The 25,747-nt window shown below is 32.6% G+C and overlaps 1 protein-coding gene across 1 annotated transcript in view; it reads left to right on the forward strand.

Annotated features, from left to right (window-relative positions):
- Nucleotides 1-531: 531 nt before the first annotated feature.
- LOC131852458 (galactokinase-like) overlaps nt 532-25,747 on the forward strand; it is a 36,633-nt gene continuing 11,417 nt past the window's right edge. Inside the window, exons 1-6 of the mRNA XM_059203121.1 lie at nt 532-636; nt 7,440-7,607; nt 18,594-18,774; nt 19,450-19,576; nt 21,697-21,822; nt 23,218-23,399. Of these exons, the coding sequence (XP_059059104.1) occupies nt 7,440-7,607; nt 18,594-18,774; nt 19,450-19,576; nt 21,697-21,822; nt 23,218-23,399 (784 nt within the window). The 5' untranslated portion in view covers nt 532-636. The remainder of the gene's footprint in view (nt 637-7,439; nt 7,608-18,593; nt 18,775-19,449; nt 19,577-21,696; nt 21,823-23,217; nt 23,400-25,747) is intronic.

Here is a 25,747-nt window from a genome sequence, read left to right on the forward strand (position 1 = left end):
AATATAAGCGGTACAATACAAAATGTTAGTAATCATAGAACCAGAGATGAAGTAAGTGATCCAGAGATTGATCCTCATCCATTACAAAACCATTTACATCCTTGCAAATGCTTCTTGTATCTTCCATATAAAATTCTCAGATAACATAATATTTTTCATAAATTATATTATTGGTTTTTAATATTTTAATTTCCGTGTAGAAAATAAAACTCCATAAATAAAAAAAACATAACATTCATGTATAATGTCAATACTATCTATTTAAGAATTTTGCAAATAATATTAAAATATTACCAAAAGATTACAAAATTTTCAGAATTCTATCAGTTAATAACGTAACCTAAAATTATCAAACGATAATTGTAATTTAATTAAACATAGCTGTTATTGTATGAAATTAAATAATTTGAAACATTTTCGTGTTGTACATACACTTTGTTGTTAAAGATAACACGCGTTAGAGTGGGATGGCGAGAGACGAGTGTTATCATGTATACTTAGCTTAACTAACAGCAATAAAACAACAATGAAACGTACTAGTTCTTCAACGCTGGGTGTGTGCGAATAAACACTTTACGCATTATAGTGATATAGTGAATTATTGTTTGTTTACAAACCTACAGCATTCTAATTAAGGTAAGATTACACTGAGTAACGTTTCCTATAATATTAGTACATTTTAGAACAGTTTCTAAACGCGATAACATATATATGACTGTGATATTGCTCTGTGACGGAGTAGCGAATACATTTTCATTTTCATCTCGTCGAACTCATAAGCGAATGGGAACAAATCATAAATAAATTAGTTACACGTGACTATGCCTATGTTTAAACATAAATATTGTGTTTTATATGTATGTTATGCGACAATTTTGACGGCTTTTTTTGTATGATAATGGAATGGTGCACCCGCCTGCGCTAACGGCATACGCTGGCGGGGCACCAGTGGAGGATGATAAGATGAGCATGAGGTCAGGTCAGTTAGCCCATCGTGATAAATTCATCAGGAATTTAACACGAAATATATATATATATATATATACATAATACCGATAATCCCAACTAATCTGGCAATACCAATTAAACGGCTGCAATTTCCGATTAAAATATCTTCTACATATGTAATAGCCGTTTATGTACGACGAATATGTATGTTTTGATCTTAAAAAACTACGCGAATTTTGGTTTGTTTTTATTTAATAGACGGTATAGATAGAGTGACTCAAGAGAAAAATTTAGGATATATAACCACTACTGAACATGGCTCTTTAAATGCGCGATAACCTATATATCTTATGACCACGCGGGCGAAGCCGCGGGCGGAAAGCTAGTATTACAAAAAGCTAGTATTACGAAAGCTAGTATTACAGAAAGCTAGTATTACAGAAAGCTAGTATTACAGAAAGCTAGTATTACAGGAAGCTAGTATTACAGAAAGCTAGTATTACAGTAAGCTAGTATTACAGAAAGCTAGTATTACAGTAAGCTAGTATTACAGAAAGCTAGTATTACAGAAAGCTAGTATTACAGAAAGCTAGTATTACAGAAAGCTAGTATTACAGAAAGCTAGTATTACAGAAAGCTAGTATTACAGAAAGCTAGTATTACAGGAAGCTAGTATTACAGAAAGCTAGTATTACAGAAAGCTAGTATTACAGAAAGCTAGTATTACAGAAAGCTAGTATTACAGAAAGCTAGTATTACAGAAAGCTAGTATTACAGAAAGCTTATTGAAAACAATATTCCTTTCTCTCCCTGTTGAATATAAATTTTGACGATTCTATTTTTGAAATTAACACTAAGGAGTTGCCTATAGCAATGTAGGGTACATCTTGATAGCAAAGTGTGTCACTAGTTTCCATTACAACAATCCCCTCCCAAGTAGTATTTATACAAATTTATGTAGCTCGGTAGTCTAGCGGTCTAGCACACCGCTTTGCGTCCGATGCTCGCGGGTTCGATTCCTCGCACGGCACAAACATTTGTATTCATGAGTATGATTGTTAGTATCGGTCTGGGTATTTTCTATGTATAATATGTATGTATTTACGAAAAAAAAATTATCTATGTTTTGTATCAGTTGTCTAGTACCCATAACACAAGCTTTAGCTAGCTTAACTTGGGTCTAGATTGCGCTGTGTGAATTGTCCTGAGATTATTATTATTATTATTATTTCTCTAAAAAAATAACTCAAATCAGCGAAATTAAAATAGTAGTTGAGTTTTCAGAAGTCATCCATGTCGCTCGCAATTTTACTTATTATTTCTCTACCTAAGAATCGACGAAGTTTTAAAAAACAACAAACACGAATAAAATAGGATCGGTTTGTCAGATTTTATTCGTCTTTTTTATTGCTCATAGTTACGTGAGTAAGGAAAAAGGGTAACTTTTTATATCTGTAGATAATTGCATTAAAATCTATTACGAAAAAAAAGTCTAAGAGAATGGAATCTTTACTAATATTATAAATGCGAAAGTAACTTTGTCTGTCTGTCTATCTGTTTCAATTTCGCGCCAAAACTAATGAACCGTAAATCGGTTCAGTAGTTAGTTGAATGAAATTTCGTACACTATAGATAGCCTAGATTCTAAGAAAGAACAGAGGCTACTTTTTAATGCGATAAAAGGGTTGTAAGGGGTTGAAAGGGAAGCTGAAAGTTTGTATGGAAATATTTTTAAAGCTTAAAGCTAGAACTTATTATTTAAGCTGTTGAAATTATATATAAATATGACATTCAAAATTTATAAAAAAAATAAAATAGGAGAAAAAAGCTAGAACGATGAAATTTTGTTCTTTGGTTTTTTTGGGTTAGATTATGAAATATGTTTTCTTCTTTCGGTTAAGGTCACTATAACATGCGGATGAAGTCGCGGCCACAGCTAGTAAATTAAAGTAGTTATTAGTGAGTAGTTTCAAAGCTAAGGTTGCTGTGTAGTAGTAGAGTTGAGTAGTTTAAAGCAAATACTGAGTCGGATACGACTGACCACTTTGCTTTAGGCACTTAATAAGTAACAGCTGGAAACACTTATACACAGGAGTAATATTGCAGTCGTATCTAATATTCTAATTAGTCTGTGGTATTTGATATAGAGAGCTATCGATCGTATAGATTATATATTTAATAGAGTTAGGGTTGCCACCTTTTTTTAATGAAAAATAGTATGATAGGGAAAATATTATATGTGGAAGCGTCTGTCTCCTACCTGTATGTTTCTGATAGGGTTTCCTGGGCTCCTTAACACGGGCCAGCATCCAGGTGAAATTTTCACTTGCTTTTAGTCACTTAATCACTCAGTTTGTAATATTTTTTATTATAGTTAGGGAATATGCGCGCGCGAGACAAGTCCGTACTGTCATAGGTAAGGGAAAAAACAGGTACAGAAACTAACAGGCTCTAATATAATAATCCGTGCTTACAACGATATAAGGGTAACGTTTAAACACAGTATTTTAGTTTTTAAGACATAAAAACAACTCTTTTAGCAGGGAAAAACTATACGTGTACAGTTTTTATTATTAATTGTATTATTTTAAGTTAATATTATTACTTTTTCCTGTGACGATTGAGAATTATGACAAATATAAAATACCAACGTCGAAATTTTGTTCCAGCTTATGTGTAAATTGTCCAATGTTATTTATTAATTTTAATATATAAAAATCTCGACTCATCAATGTTAATAAAATACATATTGTACTGTTTCCATTCTATGGTATGTATATCGTACAACACTACGTGTGGGAACCCTAGATCCAGTAGATTGTGGTAAATACAAACACTTAAATGAAGTTATCATATCGTATCAGTTGTAACTACACGATAATTCATATGTAATTAACGAGAATTAAATCAACACACTTGAAAATAATCTGTTATCTACATTTCAAATATGATTCTGAATATAATAAATATTATATTTATAGGTGTTTAGTACTATTACACTAGAAATATTGAATTGATTAAAACCCAAAAAATAATACAACTTTCTTGTTCACTAGTGTTTTATATTAAGCAATTTCACAAAATAAAAGTGTAGTCTTAACACGCCTATTTATGGTGTCATATTTATGTAAATATGACACAATAAAATAGCGTGTTAATTAATTAGTTTAATAATTTTAATTAATATGAAGGCATGGCTGTATGGATGCAGTTCCCTTTGCCTTTCCGATAAAGGATAAACAGAACCAAAAAAATTATTTATTCCAAATTTGAATTCTGAATCATTATATAAATAAAAATTAAATCATAGTTAGATGGCCATGAAGATTTTATATTCATACTTGATCAAATATTGATCATATATAATGAGAAAGAGGCTGGATGCAGTTATAGAATAAGTCCTATACTAAACCATAGATAAGATAATTATTATAATTGCTAAATAACATGACCATATTGAGTATGTATTGTGCATTTATGCTATGGGCTAAGTGACCTGACTTCATGTTCATCTTATCATATCCACTGATGCCCCGCTAGAGTATACCGTAAGCCCAGGCGGGTGCACTACTCGATTATCGTCCATAAAAAACCCTATCTGGGATTACAATTGTGAGAATATTTATCGAATATCACCCGCGATTTTATCTGCGTCGCATTTAACATTGTTTTCTTATAAGAAATACATTTTCTAAAATAAAAGTACTCTAAGTTACACCTTATAACATTAGCTAACTGCGAAAAAAAGTCTCTTCAACTCGATAGCAGAGATTAGTACACCAAATTAGATAAACAGAGAGAGAAAACTGATTGTAGTTATTATTTTTTCGTATACGCTTAAGTGAAAAGCTGTTAATTTGAAATTACAAACAGAAATATCGATTTTATTCTTATCTTTTATTATGTCTTTATGTATTAAACTATAAATAAGATGAGAAATATGGTAAATAACGATTACATATTCCGTTGAACAATTTAGTGTCTAGCCGGCGACATTATCTGTGTCCTTTGGTGTCCTGGATTATCTCTCTAAGAGAATATGTTAATTAGTTAGAAAAACATATGAATTATCTCTAAATCCACCAATAAATAGACATGTGAGAAAGGGCTTACAAGATGTATGTAGAATACTTAATAATATAATCGTCATTTGTGTGAGAAAGGTCTTGCGTAATGGATGTATAGAGGGTTACCAATTTAGTCGCCAATCGAATTATAATGTATAAAATGTACTACGGTTCTTACAATTTTCAATTTAATAAGAAATTTGTAAAGATATACTTATCACTATAATTCCAGAGAAGCGTACACAGGGAGGATTTTCATAATAATGACAGAAATTTTTTAAACGGTGATAATGAAATGGTGTCTCCAAACGCACTAGCGGTATACGCTGGCGAGGATCTTCATCTTCATAAGATCCTATCATCCACCGGTCATGGACGATAGATGAAGTTAGGTCAGTTAGCTCGTCGTGGTGATTTCAGAATGAAAGAAAATTATTATTCAGTGCTTACAATAGTAAGAAAAGTAAACATAAAATAATTTAATAAAATATATACATCCTAGCTTTTTCCCGCGGCTTCGTTCGCGTTAATTTATCCCCTTAGGGGTGGAATTTAGCAAAATCCTTCCTTAAGGGATGCCTACGTCATAGTAGCTTTATGCATGCAAAGTCTCAGGCCGATCGATTTAAAATTGACAAAGTTTCATACAAACTTTCATCCCCTATTTTATCCCTTTACGTCACGTCATAACATCTACCTGCATACCAAATTTCAGCCCGATCCGTCCAGTGGTTTGGGTTGTGCGTTGATAGATCACTACGTCAGTCACCTTTGAGTTATATATATTTAGATTTCAAGCTTTATTTACATTTTTATTGAGGGTGTTGTTGTAAAAATTCTTTATTAGAATATTCTGTATCCAAAATATGAACTATAAAAAATGTGGCCAGTACGTCAATAACAGAGGGTATTTCTCAATATTTTAGATCTATAACACTGCAATCTGCAAAGATCTATTGTGCTCGCCCAGTTTGCTACAAGAATTGAGAATTTTCTTAGGAGTGATGGTTTTTAATTTCCTCAAGGTTGAATGTGTACTTTCCAAAGGAGATATTTTGTTTATGCATTAGCGGAATACAACCACATAGGATGTAGTGGCGTTTCCTATTCCAATTGGCCAAATCTGCAGACATAGTCAGTCAGTAACAAAAAAGATATTTAATAATAGTAATAAACTCTTTATTGTGTACAAAGAAGAAACATAATAAGAAAAATAGTAAATGGTAAAGTATTAATAAATATACATATATAAATTAGGTATAAATATATAACCTTACATATGTATTATGTTTTTATCTGATACCTACCAATATGTATATTGGAAGGTATCAGAAAAAATAAAAAAAAACGTTTAGTACCTAATTGTTCTAATAACAATAGATCGTCATTGTAACTACATATGTTTTATTTCTATATATTCTGTTGAGTCTTGATAGAAATAATTGATTGGTAAACAAATTATTTACCTTTTGCTTTATAGATAAAATATTAGATTTATTAGTTATTGTAAGTAAATAATAATTATTTTCTTTATATTCTACAAACTAATTAAAATGTTATAACAGGTACTTAGTACTGACAGATTTATTATAACTAGGCACGTAATTGCTTTAAGCTAAATACTGCGCATTAATTAGTGTAGGAAATTATTTTCAGAGAATCCCTATTAATAACATATACTAGCTTTGCTTGCGACTTCGTTTACGTCAAGTGCTTAGAATGAATAATGTATTTTGCCTACAAATTTGATTTATAATTTCCACTAATAAAATGTAGTTAAAGTTTAGTTTAAATAGGTCTATTAGAAGTAATACAAATTATTACAATAAAGAATATAGTATAATATTTGCGTAATTTTGTCCAGAATTCCTTTTATGTAATAATAATAAAACTCTTTATTGTGTACATATAAAATAATAAGAAAATACAGTAAATAGTAAAATATTTATAAATAATAAAATATTTATTATTTATATGCTATAGCATATGCTGGTGGTTATGGTAGTTCTCCCTAATAAAACATTTTTTTATATTATAATTTTTGTAATCATGTATAAGCTCATTTAAAAAGAATAAAAGCTGAGTTTCCTGTTAAGTTCTTCTTAACTCGAACTTAGCACTCCGAAGTACGGTAGATTTCACAAATCATAAAAGCCTGCAATAAATCAACATGAATAAATATGTTTTTAATTAAAATCTAGTATTATTATTATTTATTAATACAGTACCTTAAGAGAGAGGAATTTGTCACGATGGGCTATAATCTAACCTCATGTTCATCTTATCATCCTCCACTGGTGCTCAGTTAGCGCAGGTGGGTGCACCATTTCATTATCATCCCAAAAAAAAAATAATGTCAAACTTAGCCGATCTTCCCCCTTGAAGTATCACGTAATTTATGACCAATTTAATTTTATTTAACAGATGAGCAACGAGGTACAGCCAGTTGGCACAGCGAGACTGTTGCAACTGGCACGGGATAAATACGTCGCGACGTATGGTTGCGAGCCGGTCGTGGCCGCCAGCGCGCCCGGCCGAGTCAATCTTATTGGAGAACACATTGATTACTGCGAAGGATTTGTACTGCCTGTGGTAAGTTAAATTTAATTTGTTTCTAATTTTAAAGTGAGTCATCCAAGAAAACTTTTTTTTGAAAAACCCACACAACGGGAGTTTATTTTATACAAGTTATAAAGAAGGTTTTCTTTATAACTTGTATAAAATTAACTCCCGTTGTGTGGGACTGTGGGTCTGCGCTGGGGTCGGAGCAGTCAACGAAGGTGGTGATTAAAGGCGTAATAGTAGCTATAACAGTGTACTATAAGTAAATAAGTGTGGGCGACTAGTCCCTATGGAAAATGCAGTAGCATTTAAACGTTTTACACACGGGGCAGATTACACACTATACGATCGAGATGTATTACATACCCTGTGATCTAGGAAGCGATTTAGGGCACCCTTCATTACTGATTCGATATTGCCCCTGATTTTAGTGTCGTGTGTAGGCCTTTTTACAGTGTTACCATTTTACGCCTATTTTATGTGGGAGTGTAATATTCAAACTGACGCTCATGACGCAATCGTGCAGTATATATTCAAAAGGAGTGTGGCCACGCTATAAAATTACGATATAGGATATAGGTATAATTCAGTATTCGTTCTATCTCTTTTCAGAGCCCCTTCGTCTCCTATAACCCAAGCGTGATAGCAATACTTTTAATCGACATTTTGTTGTAAATATTTGCGTTCCGTTCTACATAGCTCAATCTATTATTACAATAAATATAAAAGGTTTTGGTCCTTTTTCAGATATGTTATTATAATTACAAAGTCATGCATATTTTTTTAAAAATTTATACTCTATTGGATTGTTCATGCAAATGAGTATGCAGTCCTATTCATTCTTACACAACATGGATCTATCACAGAATTAGTGGCACGCAATCAACTAGTATTTACTCGTCTTTGATCTTTTTAATTAAATATAGCATTTCCACTCGAGATACAAGATATCTTAAAGTCAAATGTCATTGAAATCTGTAATCGGCAACAAACTGAAAACATTCAGTTATCTAGTACCCATAACACAAACTTTAGCTAGCTTAACTTGGGTCTAGATAGCGCTGTGCGAATTGTCCTGAGATTATTATTATTTCGCATTTATAACGTAAAAATATAGATGGTATTTGTTATACTTAGTACAGGTATATTTTTCTTTTATTTATATTTCTATAAATGAATGATATCTAATAGTATAATATAACTGAAAGAATTCTTTATGATATTATATACCGACGACATTATAGGCACCTATTTATAGCAACACGTGTCCTGTAATGTATCTACTTATTTCTTTTTATTTCCAGTCCACATTTCCGCTAAGTTACTCAAACGTTGACTTAAAGAAATACGTCTATTGACATAAGTCTACTATTGTATTTATTTATATTTTAGCAACTTTATATTCTTTCATATTAAGTTTCTTTACTGTACAATAAAGTATTGAAATAAACTTCAAAGTTCTTAGTGTTATCGCTTACTTTTAAAACTTGTAGTTAGTATTTTACTCCAGTATTTTACTAGGCTTACCCGATGTAATTATATAAAACACTAGCTCTTGTCTTGCTCGCGTTAATTTATACCCTTAGGAGTGGAATTTATCAAAATCCTTTCTTAGGCGATGCCTACGTCATAGTAGCTTTATGCATGCAAAATCTCAGCCCGATCGGTTTAAAATTGACAAAGTTTCATATAAATTGTCATCCCATATTTTCTCCTTTTGGGGGTAGAATTAATCAAAATCCTTTCTTAGCGGATGCCTACGTCATAACATCTACCCGCAAGCCAAATTTTAGCCCGATTCGTCCAGTTGTTTAGGCTGTGCGTTGGTAGATCACTACGTCAGTCACCTTTGAGTTATATATATTTAGATTTTCAGCACTCCATGTCTACTGTAAAAAAAAATTCTCTGTACAATTATATATTTATATAATAGTAGTCTATTGCCAAAAACGATAAAAACAAATAAATAAGTAGACAATCAATCCATTTGACTTTTAAGGGGGTCTTCCTATGTGACGGCCTGTTTTTTAGGGATATTTTAGGATTTTTTTTCTACGACCAGTAAATATTTAGACCTTCAAGTTTTTTATCATTTATTAACACATATTTGGACAGTATAAATATAAAATTTCAGCTAAAAATATTCAGTCAAACTAGAGTTACAGCGCTCTGAACACCCCCGCCTCGAAAAAAAGAGCTCCCACTTCCTCCACGATTCCGGCTGATCGGCTTATCTGAAAAAAAAAAAAAACGGCGTTTTAATTTGTAGGCTTAAAAGCACGGAATGACCTATAATCAAATGAATATAAAAAAAATTGGATTTTTGATAGACATTTGAAATAAAAGTTGCAAATTAGGCGTTTTTTTTTTGTTTTTTGCTATAAAAAAATCGAAGTTTTGAAAATTTTCGATTGATAATAGTTCATTCCATGCGTTTACATATATTGAGTGTGCCCTGTAAATTTCAAGTAATTCGGTCCAGCCGTTTCTGAGATACAATGGAGGAAAGTTTGAAAAACACAGTTTTGAGAAAAACGCGTTTAAAATTTCAAGTCCGTTAAAAACTATTAAAATATCAACTTACTCTCAATCGGCGATGCCTGGTCCATAGAGTATTCCTTCCTCTTCCTCGTGAAACTCTTTTAAAGCAGATTGTTCAGCTCTTGAGTCAATCCTGGCTTGTTTAACGACATCACTTACGCGCCGCTCAGAGCGTAAGATTCGCTTTTCATCCCGTTTCTCAACATACGCTTGGGCTTCACGACCAACAGGGCATCCCATAATCGACATAACTTTTAAAATACCTTGAAAACCTTCATTAAAGATAATAACTGCTAAGTAGCTAGCAATTTCAACAACTTTGGGACCAGAATGAAGATGTTTAACACTCACACGATAAAATAATTTTAAAGCCTAGGCCTCGGAAACTTGATCGCGAAATAGACACGTCACTTTTACAAGTTTTACATATAACTATTTCAGAGATTGCAGCAAATACAGAAACAAACTCCAAAATGCAATATGCGAAATTCGAAGCGATGGGAACATTCATGTTCATGTTATTTTTACGTTTTTTGGCCGAAGCTGACGTAAATACCGTATCATTTTGGTGGGTAAAACGGTTTCCACTAAACTTTCTTTTTTTACTACGACCAGGATGAACATTTCCACTCGTACTTCCTTTCCACTCATTATGAAAAAAAATAATTTGTAGCTCTTGCTCTCTTCGAAGTTCAACCAAGACTAAAATAACTTCGGTAAAATATTATAACAATAGAAATTTCTGTTTAAGTCTGTAGAAACGTGTCTAAACTTGTATAAACAAATATATTAATAAAAGGGAGGCCAGGTATAAAGCCGACGGTACACAATAGGCCCGGTCTCTAACTGCCAACTCACCGCTCCGAACCGCTCTTTCTTTTACCTGCTGTATCTTTAAAACGACTTCGAATTTTCTAAAATCGCTTTACTACCGTATTCTAGACATGTTAAGGGAGCAATTTATGAGAAAAAAAAATCGATTTTTTCAACCCATCACATAGGAAGACCCCCTTAATCGATATGACTATGATTCAACTATGTTTTGTTTTTTTTATATATTATTCAAGTAAATTTGTATTTGAAAAATTCTGTACTGTAATCTTAATTCGTAATTGGTTAGTCTTAATTGTTTGTTTATATGTACGTCTGCATTATTTTTTTATAATCCTCTTCCAAGTAGTTATAAAATAAATGATTTACATTTTTAAAATCATACAACGAATTTTTAATCTAAAATCACTTTAATCTAGATCAGAGGTTCACAAACTTTTTTGTGTCGTAGCCTCTTGCCATATTTTTTGGTTTTGGGTAGACCTAGACCTAGACCATTCTTACCTGGAATTGATTTTTTGTAAATTTCTAAATGTAGTAAAGTTTAGTGTTAAAAAATAAAGTAAAAACAACAAGATGACCGCTGTCGTAAGCCCCCTACAGTTTGTCATTGACCCCTGGGGACGATATAGACCACTTTGGGAATCACTGATCTAGATGTTGTTTTACAGGAGATGTGCTGTGTATTAATATTAATATGTTTATGTTACATTATTACATAGTTTGTATTTACAATAAAAAATATTTCTATCAGTTGTCTAGTACTGATATCATAGGCTCTGCTTAGCTTCGGACAAGATGGCGCTGTGTGAATTGTCCGTGGTTATTATATTTTGTTATTATGTAAAGAGATATTTTGTTATTGTTAAGCAAGACGAGATTACAAGGAGCGATATCGTTTCACAAATTTTCAGCCACAACAAATTTCGTCAAAGTTTTCTTGTAATTCGCTTTAATATCAATTTGTCGGAGTATCTAATTGACAGCCATACAAATTATTTATGATCGCGTCTAATTGACAAGACAAAATTTTCCACCTCCCTCTCTGAATCCATACTAATATTATAACTGCGAAAGTGCTTTTGTCTGTAGACATACAGTGCTAAAAGTATTGGTCACACAGTTGCAATACTAAATGTTATTTTTTTCTGAATCTCAAGATTGACTCAGACCATCCTTCATGAAAGTATATTTAGAATGTCTACTGACCACATCTTTCACTAATGCCTTTCACTATATTTACGTTGATGATAAACTTCTATGTATCTATACTAACTATTGAAAGTAGTAGTTGAAATTCGACTATTAAAAGGAACAAACTTTTTTCTTTGAACCACCAATAACAAATAAAAGAGTTTATATGCGTATGTGTGTCTATAATATATGTATTTGTAATTTTTGTAATAAGTGTAATTTTTTTTAATGATTTAATGTATTTTTAAGTATAATTTAAAAATGACCCCCCCCCCCCCCCCCCCCCCCCCCCCCCCGACTTCGTCCGGGTGTACATGTACTATACATATAAACCTTCTTATTACTCTATTTATTTTAAAAAACCGCTTCAAAATCCGTTGCGTAGTTTTATAGATTTAAACATACATACATAGGGACGGAGAGACAGCGACAGCGACACTGTTTTATACTATGTAATGATAAGTGTGAACTCGCAATTTTCGTAAAAAAAGGGGACAAAGTTTTTGCTTCACGTATATTATTCTTATATATATTTAACTGTGACCAAGAATTTGAATTCTAAATTCAAATAATTCAAAGGAACATCGCTATGTCGACTGAAACTTAATGAGTAGGTGCCGTCATGTAAGTACAGACTCAAGGAAATCCCATTATCTTTTCACTGAGGCTGACTTCATTATAGGTCGGCGTGGGGACTTCTGTTTAACCTATTTTAACCGCCAAGTGGCTTATTTAGTAAGTTGTTTACATAAAAGTATATAATATATGTTTATAAGTGTTTCGCTAAAAGAGTGGAAGGGTAGAAGTGTATGAATTGTAAAGATTTATTACAATTCGTGATGCAAGCAGTATCTATTTCTATTCAGAATAATAAGGGAACATTACGAGTATATATAATGTATATAACTGGAAGTGTTTAGCCTATTTAATAAAATGGATATCCTTTTTTGTAACAAATATTTTCTTATTATTTGGGGTTGTCCGTGTATTATATTTTAGAACCTTTTAAGTATCCTCCCCCCTTATTTAGCAGCCCATGACTCAGCTGGTTATAATGTAATAAATAGTTCACTAAAATTTAAATGTAATGTTGCAAAACCTTAGAGGTGTGGTCCTAAATTTCTTGATATTTTTATAAGAATTTTGTTATGTCTTTTCCAATCCCTTGGTCACACTTTGCTACCCCCTCTCTTCTACGTTAAGCTGTGACGTAATTTACGACTAGTCCTTTTTGATAAAATGCAGATTTATCTTATTGTGACATTTATATGATTTGGTATTAAGTATAAAATAAAAATTGCCCTAATATTTATTTTGTTATGATGTAAGAAATATTGCTAAAATTACGAACACAAATTGAATTAATAAATGATTTATCTACAAACTTTGATATCTATCAATAATGATTGATTACCAATTTTCGATACAGAAATTATAGGAATCGTTACTTCTATTACAATTACAGAGGTATCAGGCCCGGTATAGTTTTATTTTTAGATTATAACGTCTCACTTCTTAATACAATTAATATTAATGTTCGTACAAATATTGGAGATTTCCACAGTTGTCCTTTGTAGCTAAGTGAAACAATTTCCAAGTTGTAAAACCGTTGTATCATCTTAATAATTCTTAAGTCGTTGTCGAGGGCTAGTCTGACAGGATCTATTTGATTTTAATACATTTGTTTATTTATTTTCATTATACGCTTTATAGTTTTCCAATATGCCCTTAGGAAGATTAATTACGTAATAATAATATCTCAGGACCATTCACGCAGCGCCATCTAGTCCCAAGGTAAGCAGAGCTTGTGTTAATAGTGTTATGGATCCTAGACAACTGATAGAAATACACAGAAAACACACCGACAATTCAAACAAACCATTGTCTCAACTCATGAATACAAATGTGTGTACCGTGCGAGGAATAGAATCTGCGACCATCGGTACGACCGAGGCGTATATGTATATCTATATGTATATGTATATCTATATCTATATATAACTCAAAGGTGACTGACATAGTGATTATTAACGCACAGCCCAAACCACTGGACGGATCGGGCTGAAATTTGGCATGCATGTAGATGTTATAACGTAGGCATCCGCTAAGAAAGGATTTCGATTAATTCTACCCCCAAGGGGATAAAATAGGGGATGAAATTTTGTATGAAACTTTGTCAATTTTAAACCGATCGGGACTTTGCATTCATAAATCTACTATGACGTAATAATCCCCTAAGAAAGGATTTTGATAAATTCCACCGCTAAGGGGATAAATTAACGCGAGCGAATCCGCGGGCAAAAGCTAGTATGTTAATAATAATCTACTAACATCCCACGAAAATCCAGTAAATTACATGTATGTACGGTAGTAAACTACTAAACCACTGGCCTCCCTTTTAGTCTCCGTAGGATTTTTTTTATATTAATTTGCTACGTTTATTTCATTCAATGTTGTTTTTTCACTGTGAAGTAGTTTTCTTTCATTTAATACAAATTTATTTCCATGGAAACTGACAGTTCCTGGTATTTTAGACTTCGCATGCATTTTAATTAACAAGCTGTCATTTGCTGGTAATCCGACATGCAGGGAGGTTTTGCTTCTGTTAAAACTGAATACGTTACCTTTCTCCGTATTTAATATCGAAACAAAATAAATTAATACAGAAATTAAAACCTGAATAGTTTACTTTATACTTTTACTAGCTGAGTCCGCGGTTTCACCCGTATGAAAATTGTAGCTTATGTATAAGTCGATGAAACTTTACGGTAATAACACTAATATTCCTAAAATTTCATTAATATCCATTTAGTCATTTTTGCGTAAAAGAGTGACAAACATCCATCCATACTTACAAACTTTCGCGTATAAAGATATAATTTTCAAATTAAAAAAACAAAATTAGAATATCTTTATTCATGTAGGTCTATTACAGACTCTTATGATATGTCAAATCTACCGTCAGTTCGGAATGATTTCGAGATGAGAAGAACTGACAAGAAACTCAGGTCGTATTTTTTTTAATGTTGTACATATTTACAATAATACTATTTCATTTAATTTCAAATTTGGCAGAATAGAGTGACCACCAGCATATGCTATATAAAAAAAATAAAAAAATAAAAAAATCTAATCAGATAAATGAATAAAAGATAGCTTTTAATAAAATCACTAAACAACTTATACATATTTTTTTTGTGTGTTGCCATTCTGAAGAAACAAAATATCAATAGGCTACTAATAACAATAATAATATTTATTTATAGTCATACATAAGACACATAAATATAAATTTGAACATGGTTTATTTGAAGACAAAAAAAAGAATTTAATCTCTTAAAAAGAAACACAGTTTTCAGCGTTGATTTTCTGTGGGGCACATTACGAGTGCACACAATTTATAATTATATATATAAAGCATTACTTACAGATTTTGTACAAAGTGTACTGTTTTATTGACTAAACAGCTACTTTGGCAGAACTCACTGCTCTTTCGGCACTTTTGAGTTAAGTAAAGACGCTGTCAAGAATCTAAATGCAATTATTAGTGAATAAGTGTAATCACGCCGGGAACGAATGATAGCCGTTTGATGTAGAGTCTTTGAAATTCAAATCAGATACAACTATATACATGTCTACCTACGCATTTATGTTATCCTATGATTTGTAAGGTTATTAAACTGTGATATGTTTATATATTAGTTTACTAAGCTAACACATGTACACTCTCATAAAAATGCATAGGATGGAGGGGGAATGGGTTTTGGTTTTTTTTTTGTATATGATAATAAAACGGTGCACCCGCCTGCGCTAATGGTTTACGTTGATGGGGCACCAGTGGAAGATGATAAGTTGAGAATGAGGTCAGGTCACGATGGTTTCCAGGGGGAACTGCGTGGAGGTCAACCTGACATGGTACATTGCTAGCAATGAGATCACATTACTAACAATCCCCTTTTCCCCCGGGGGAAAGGGATTGTTAGTCATGCGGACTAATGATCCCATTACCAGTACCCCCTGGAAACCATCGTGATAAATTCCCTCTAAATTTGTCACAACGGGCTAACTGACCTGACTTCATGTTCAGTCTATCATCCTCCACTCGTGCCCTGTCAGCGTAAACCGTTAGCGCAGGCGGGTGCACCATTCCATTATCATCCATAAAAAAAAAATCGGATGATGGATGGAGATATTACATATTTGGTTATAGTAGGCGATTTTTTTTATTTAATATAATGTCCGTAGCTGGTAATACAAGGTAGATATTTACGGGACGGAATTTGACTCAACGAAAACGAAAGGACTCAACGTTCGTAAGCTTCTAGTAGCGGTGGTCTGGTTTCCGCACTGAATATTAGTGGTATCACAAATGCTTGTAATAGCAGAATTAAACAAAATAATACAAATCTATTAAGCAAAAAGTACCTTTAAATTTAGTCAATCGCCTATATAATAATATATACCTATATACAGCCCCACGGACATTACGTCGTCCTGTGACAATTTTGGTCTCTTTACTTAATAAAAATGTTTATTTCCGAGTTAAATATTAAGAGTTTTATAACGATTGGAGTTAGTAGTTAGTTAGATATCACTACATAGTATAAAACAAAGTCGCTGTCGCTGTCTGTCCGTCCCTATGTATGCTTAAATCTATAAAATTACGCAACGGATTTTGAAGCGGTTTCTTTTAATAGATAGAGTGATTCAAGAGGAAGGTTTATCTGTGTAATACATGCATAATATTGTAGATAAATTCTGATAAATTTAGAGGTTTCTAATGTGATTCGTAAACAAACAAGTAGGTATATTTAGTATTAGCATTGCACCTGTGCGAAGCCGGGTGTGTCGCTAGTATTCTTAATATAATAAGCTTTAGGTAGAGATACATATACCTGCCAAAAATTAAAAGCCATCCTGAAAATCTGGTTGAAGTTTTCTACCGTGCGTTCTTCCAGAAACATTTTGCCCTTTTTTGTATCAACTTTCAGTATTTCCGAACCAATACGATATTGAAACCTTTAGAAAATGAGATTGTTTATACCTACAAGGCCAGCAAGGCACTTGTATTTCCCCTGATGTTGCAGTGTTCATAGACGGCGGTAAGTGAGCAAATGCTGAGTCGCAAGCTAGTTTGTCCTCAATGTTATATATATTGCTATATATATGTACTTAGGTAAATAAAATGTCAACATAATATTTTATTACACTTTCTATAGAAGGTTCTAAGTTGTTTACCTACACTACCGATCACCAGTCAAGGTCCCGTCAGATTCCTATCAAAATTCCAATTTCCAGTAAGTAAATCACCTACAGATAGATCGAATATAAAATCTAACCTGTGCAAATAAATCTAAGTGCCAGAGGAGCCGGTGAAGTCATGATTTAGATATAAAACTGTCTAGACACCACCGGCGCGTCAAAATAGTGAATGTGTTTGACACGAGTATCGACGTGAAACGAAGAATTTTCTCATTATGTAGATACCTTTGTATAAAGTAGTTTTCTTTGGGAGGTACTCCATTCTTACCTATTTTAGGCAGCTGAGAAGTAGCTCTTTTGTAAGCTGTTTCGGTTAGAGGTTGAGATATGGCAGTGAAATTACAGCATAGCATTTTTATATTATTAACCGGGTCATAACACGAATAATTTTATGGCAAACAAAAGTATTTATTTAGCCGTGGTCACGAGCTGACTGGAGTAATGGCTAGTAGTAGAAGCGTCGAGAGAGTTAATAATAGGTATAAAGGATATAATAAAAGGTAAATACCTTTTGCCATAAAATTATTCGTTTTAAGACCCGGTTAATAATATAAATAATGTATATTAAACACGAATGACAATGCCGTTTTTTATCGAGTGGAAACATATTCATTAGACCGCCTCTCCACCAGAGGTGTAACGAAGGTGTGTGTAAAGTTTAACAACTGAAAACCACACGGTGTACCTATGACTGCTATCATCGGAGCCTTGCATTCTACCGCAACTTTGGCGGTGGAATGACAAAGCCTGCCTACCTCTGGTGTCTCTATTAATATCTATGACGTATAAAAGCGACGGTTGCCACTTACCGGTAGGAGGGCCATCAGCTTGTTGCCAGCTATAAAAAGGCAAAGAAGTTGTTGACTCACCTGACGATCTGTGTACATGAGGAGAAATACAGACGTCATTTTATCATGTGAAACCATTACCGTTATCTCATCAGTGATACAACTCATGCGTTTTCCAGAGGATTGACATGACTCTCATCCTACAATTTCGTTGCTCAATCGCGCCTTACAACCACAACACATATTGCAAAGCCTGGCGGCTGAAATAAGTAAGTCTGACGTACCCACGGAGGCGAATTTTAACAGTCAATATCTGATTAAAGTAAAGGAGTATGGTAGTGTAATTATATTATAGATATAATCTAACAGTGTTGTATTATATTTTTTCTCTTTTACACAGACCATTCCATTCGAGACTCTTATAGTGGGAAGCTACAATGAGACAGACAAATGTAATATTTTGTCGGTTTTGGCGGACGAAGATGCGCAGACCTCTTTTCCTTCATCCTCGGCGGAGTCCCTCAAACCAGGTCCTCCGACTTGGTCGAACTATGTTAAAGGAAGCATCGCAAATTTCCCTGGTAAGCGTATAGATCTACACACTACCGTAATCTTAAATGAGATTACTAACCTATTGAAGATATTCGTAATATTTTCTTTAACTTTCTGTCCTCATTTGAATTTTGGTTTGGTTTTGTTAATGAAAGGTAAAATTCCTTACTAATTTAAAATCTAAATTTGCGTAATGTATGGTGGTAAATTTATTATTTATTGTTTGTTATTACATTATTGTTCTATAAGTATATTAAGAGAGTTAATAAATTCTATTCCATTCTATATATGGTCTGAAATTATTTAATTTATTTTTTCATATATTAAATTGTCCGTTGAAAATTTGTAATCATGCAGTAAATGTAAAACAATATTATTTTAAAAATCTGAAGTATGATATTTCCAGATTACAAAGTACTTTGTAATTGTATTGTTTGTCTTCCAAATTTTCGGCTCTCAGACACTCTGTTGTCACTCGCCATTTACAAGCTGTAAATGGCGAGTAATAGCCGTATGATGCCAGTAGTGTGCGTTAGAGACGACATAATGTTTTCTTCTCTTTCCCACAGATAGTGTATAGAAGTCGTGAAATATAAGATAATTTCCGTCGCATTTTTATACAGTCGTCATAACTTTACTTTTACCTCTCTCAACAATTTTGTAAGTTTATTAATAATTCGTTTTTATTATTTTCTATTAACTAGATCCTGTTAAAGGATTCGACGCCGTCATCGTGTCGGATGTACCTATAGGATCCGGTTTATCTAGCAGTGCAGCTCTGGAGGTCGCTGTGTTTACTTTTTTGGAAGCGCTTACGGGCAAAAGTGTTGAGTAAGTACAATATTTCAGAGATAATGTACCGCCCACATGATCACTGTTTGCTGTATGGTTGACTGGGAGAAAATGCCTGCGCATGTTCCGCCATGTGCATGGGTGTGTGTAGTTTTACTATACAAATGAAGTAGTAAATACATTTTTAGAAATTTGAACATAACATTTAAACAAATTATAATTATATTTTTGTTACGGCAATATTAGAGATTATATTATAAATTTACTTTCTAACTAGTCATATAGTAACATCACTAAATAGTGATGTTAACTATATATTACAGAATGGATTGATCAATACAAACACTCATACTCATAAATCACTACTTGCTTGTGACGATATTTCTATTCAAACTATATATTACAGAATGGATTGATTAGTACAAACACTCATACTCATGCATATAAATGTTTAGATCGTGCGAGGAATTGAACCCGCCACCATCGGAAGTAAAGCTGTATGCTTAACCGCTGTACCACCGATGTGATGTCGTCATTATTTCACTTTAGAACCTCTTCCGGAAACGTATAAGGTTATCATCTAGTAAGGAGTCGGTTATCATTACATAGTATGAAACAAAGTCGCTGTCGCTGTCTGTCCGTCACTATGTATGCTTAAATCTTTAAAACTACACAACGAAATTTGAAACGGTTTTTTTAATAGATAGAGTGATTCAAGAGGAAGGTTTATATACATATACACCCGTGCGAAGCCGGGGCGAGTAGCTAATATTAATATAAACAAAGAAATCACTTACATTTATCTTAATGTAAATGCTTAAAAGTAAGGAAATGAAATATTGAAGGACCACTTCCGTAATCCGTTTGAAGTGATAGATCTTTAATGGATCTCATTGAATATTATATTTTATAACAAACAAATAAGATCGGTTATTACTTAACAAATATTAATAAAATAATTAAACTAAAAAATATAATAATATATATAGTAATATTAAAACTATTTCTATTCTATTAGAACAATTTAATATAAGAAGTAATAATAGATGGTACATTGGATGTATAAAGACATAAAAATTCTCTATTAAAAACATTACCAGCAATCTAGATCATGCCATTTAAAAGTAGGTGTATGCAAACTTATGCATACTAAAGCAACTCTAAGATCGAGCTTTATAAATATACTAGCTGTGCCCGCGACTTCGTCCGCGTGTTATTTAACTTTATTTTTATAAAATAAAAGTAGTCTAAGTTACTTCTTATTACATCAGCTACCTGCCAAAAAAAGTCCCGTCAAAATCGGTACAGCTATTTCGGACATTAGCCGGAAGAAACTGACAGACAGACAGGTAAAAATTGAAAAATATGATATAAAAAATGATTATTTCAATAATAAAAACAGACACTCCAATTTTATTTAGCTATGTATATAGCTGAGCTGTAATAAGGAGTGACTTAGGCTAATTTTATTTTAGAAAAATAAAGTTAAATTCCACGCGGACGAAGTCGCGAGTACAGCTAGTTATATAAATATAAATATAAATAAATGTTAATACTTTCAACTCAGATATTCGTATACCAAGGGAACCACTCAAACTAAACAAACAGTTTGAAATAAATAATAAATCGTGTATATATCAACAAAACATACAAAAGTATAGTTTGCCGAGATGAATATCGAGCGAGTTTCAATACTAGCAACAAACGAAAAACTGATGGTAAACGAATACATCTCTATGTACGAATATGGTCATAAATTGTTTTTATCATCTACTTACTGCTATTCAGTTCACCCGTGATCATGGCGGTTGAAACACTGCCGAAATATCGGGAGCTCTATAAAAATAATAAAACGTGGTAAGATCCCGTGATTTTTCCTCATAGTACGTGTAAATATAAGAAAGCCTTATCCGTCCGGTCCATTTAGCAGCATACTTCTTCTCGCTCTTTCCCTGAAAGAAAAGAGTGAGAGAAGAAAGAGAAAAGTGACAGAATAATTTTACTTTTTACAACTTACGTCAAATATTACTCTTTTTTTATCGTTCGTTTTGTCGCCTAGTACCTATAACACAAGCTCTGCTTAGATTGGGATTAAATGGCGTTATGTGAATTGTCCAGGGACATTATTATGATTATTATAATAATAATATTATTTGCAGTGCTATAGAAAAGGCACAATTATGCCAGAAAGCTGAACACGACTTCCCCGGAGTGCCATGTGGCATCATGGACCAGTACATAGTTACAATGGGCAAGAAAAATCATGCTCTACTTATTGATTGTCAGTAAGTAGTGAATAATAATGTTTTAGTAGTATTAAATGAGATATTAATAGTTTTAGTAGAGTTGTATTTGCATTTCGTTAATACAAGTTGGTCAAGTGGGTGTCGCTTCAAGGGAGGCTTGTGACTGCGGAGCGCGATCCTAGACTATGGCACACCTGCTGGTTTGAACTTTGTGGGACCTAAGGGATGCGACGGAGTGCGCAAGGGTTGTCGTGGCGTTTTGGGGAAAATATATTTAAATATATGTATTTGGTTGCCGTTGAAATGAAGAAGAATTTCGTTAATATAAGTTAAATGGCAAATATGTTGAAAATAATTATTTCAATATCTCGCCGCACCCTACAACCGAATTAGAAAGGAAGAGGCTTAGCGGTTGAGTTCGTCAGAGTAGCTGTGAACTGCCATTCCATCTCGCAACTTCGGCATATGGCTTTGGTTCAGGGAGATCTTGGAGTTTTAGTGAGTGGTAGTTTCATAATACTCTTCGACAATGAATAGTCGAGATATAACTTAGGGTTTTAGCCGATAAGGGTCCGGCAGTGTTCGGTATCCTTAGAGTACACGGGTCTCCATGATGGAGTTTCCTAAAAAAAAGTCAGGCTGAGGTACCCAAGCAGACGACTACACTCGAGGCGTTTTGGTGGAGTTTTTGTTCCATGGGAGATTATGTACAATATTTTTGTACCCAATTTTTCAGTCATTGTCGAAGGATATTTCCAGATAACTAGATATCCGGAAACATCCTTGTTGTGTCAATAATATGAGAGTGAATTGAAATACAAATTTGATACGAAACACAATGGCTGTACGGGCTTAGACCCTTTACCTATGTTATAAGGATAACAAAAAAAAAATACAACCATGTGGTTTTATTTTTTTGCTATTGTAAGTGTATAATATTTTATACTTTCATGACTACCAGATAGTTGTAGAAAATATGAAATCGACCGAGAAATATTTTATTGCCTTTATTTAAATGTAAAGGTTCTTAACTAAACGACGCTCTTACCTGTTTAGTGAACTTACAGGGAAATCTGCTTTGATATTTTATTTATCACACATTTAATGATTTAAGTGAGTGTTGTTGTAAACAAAATGTAAGTAATAATACAAATTAAATTATTACAATATGAATCTCCAAAAAAGATTGGGACATTATAATATTTTTTTTATTAAGTTTTGCAAACATATATATATATATATATATATGTACTAAACAATTAATACAAATACATAGATACATAAGTAATATTATCAATTAATATCTTATTATATTGAAAAATAGAAAAAAAAAAGATTGATATAGGACCTTCAAGCGTCTTTTACAAGTCATGATTTTTCACTATCCTTAACGGCAACTGATTGTGAATGTATGATTTTTTTTTATAATCATAGGTCACTGGAAGCAACCCAAATACCATTGGAGTTGGGTGAATATGTGGTCCTGGTGACCAATTCCAACGTCAAGCATGAGCTGACAGGCAGCGAGTACCCACAACGCAGGGCGCAGTGCCAGCAGGCCGCTGAGAAGCTGGGTCTATCTTCACTGAGGGGCGCAAAGAGAGAAGATCTTGAAGGTAAACTTAATTTTAAAATCCCGACTGCAGTAAATTAGATAAATAGGTAAGTAGAAAGAAATTATTATCATAATTGCTTTGCCTTTAACCCATTATTTTGGGGTCGGCGCAGTAGTTTTCCTGCATATCTGCAGATCTGCAGATCAGCCGTCATATCTGAGCTTACTCTCCTTTAATACATCATTTATCACATCAATATACTTCAAATAATACAAAATAATGTAATCTTGGGACAATTCACAAAGCATCATCTTGACCCGTAGCTAAGCAGAGCTTGTGTTATGGGTACTAGACAACTAATAACAGCATATAGATGCTTTATTTGTAAATACATAGATAATATACATAGACAACACCCAGACTGTTAGAAACAATTGGTTAGATACAAAAAGTTGCATCGTGCGAGGAATCGAACTAGTGACCATTAGAAGTAAAGCGGTGTGCTAAACCTCTAGGCTACCGAGATGATTTTGTATATATTCTACTTTGCGAAGAGATGAAATACATAAATAATATATAACAGTTTATAAATAAAATGAAGGGGCGTCATTCCAGAAGAAAATGTTTAATTGGCAGCAATCAAAATTACGGATATAATGTTAAATTATGAATTGTATACAAGAGCTTAAATATAATTTGCTTCACATTGCAAATAAATAATTGGAATCTGATAGGATTGTTATATGAGAACTATCTGTAATAAATAATAATGTTAATAAGAAAAATATGCTTACGATAACTAGACTTTCAAACGCTCGAAAAGATATTGTAACAGAATGAATTGAATGTTGAATGCATAGATTGGAACGAATGATATGATGCATGATTCGAATGAAGAATGGAACGACTTGTTCGAATTTTGAATGATATAAATTATGTTATTATACTATGTGCGCTGTAGCATGGAGCGGTGACAGTTGCTACATTTAACAGTTGCTAAATTTACTAGTAACTTTTTACTACAGTTATTAATGATTTAATATATTACGAATGTGGTAGGTACAGCTGAAATAATAAGTCGTAATTTGTAAATGGCGGCTAACTTTCAAGAGTGAACCGAAACGTTACTGAAACTGTCACCCGCACCATGCTACAACGCACATGGTATAAGGTTGTCGATTATAATATGACGATGATATCCGAATGAAAAATAGTCAAACGGCCGGAAACAAAAGAAAATAAAAAAAAAAATAGAACTAATTGTTCGAATTTCGAGTGCGACAAATGCTGTTTTGTTTTTTTTCTTATTTTGGCTTCGGCAATGCTGTTTAGTATGTCTCAATGAGTCTAAATATCAGGATTGCGTGTCTCAGAACAAAAGATTTTTTGTGTAAAACTGTGGTATCAAATTTTATTAACACTGTATTACAAGCTATTGTCTGCATAGATTCATTTTGAATATTTTATATATATCTGAAATGTAAATACTTACTAATAATAAAATAAGTTGTTTATGAAACAGTAAAAATTCTTCTTTTTTAGAACCATTACAAATAGTTTCATATTTTAAATTTTAGTTTAATTCTTATATGGAGATTACCTATACTTATAAAATGTAGTCTAATTACTCTGTGCTAAGTATAGTATATAGGTGATGCCCAAGTCTGTCTCACTAGGAACCAATATTTTTCTTATGAATCTGTTACATTTTTTTTTCTTCATAGTATTTTTGTAAGCAATGTTTTGAGAATTTTATATATAAGATATATGTAATATAACCTCTACTATATGTAATGAACAGTTATATAAATAGTTACGTATATGTAGTTATATAAATAACTTCTACAGTATCAGAGACTATTTGACTTCATGTAATTATAGTTTTAATAATATTGACTGACATTAGTGGAATATTGTGTTACTTATTATGTTTTTACTGAAAATATATTTAACGATATTGTATTCAAATAATTACAATATTTGTGTACGCTATATGCTGCATGCCGTGTACTTTTATTATATAGTACAAATTTACCATGTAGCAAGCAAATAAATAATTTATTATAATAATTATTATTCGTATGTTAAATGAAAATCCAACCACTACATTTCAAGGATAGGTAAACATTTTTGAAGTTAAATAAATTGACAGAAGTGTGGAGCCATAGCTGTTTACGTTATGGAATAAAGTCAACATGCACACCAATCTATTATTCAAAATTGGAATTGGGGTGAATGTTTTACTTTCTGATAATCTGTACAGCGCAGCTCAGCAGCCATTTATTTTTTACCGTTTAATATTCGGTATTTTTTTATAGATTCCTAAATATATATTGTTTAATATTAAACGATATATATTTAGGTAACAATAATATATTAAACAGTATACCTCCTTCTCTCAACTCCGT

Source organism: Achroia grisella, unplaced genomic scaffold (assembly GCF_030625045.1).
Source record: "Achroia grisella isolate CSIRO2021 unplaced genomic scaffold, CSIRO_AGI_Agris_v1 utg853, whole genome shotgun sequence".
Taxonomy (NCBI): Eukaryota; Metazoa; Arthropoda; class Insecta; order Lepidoptera; family Pyralidae; genus Achroia; species Achroia grisella.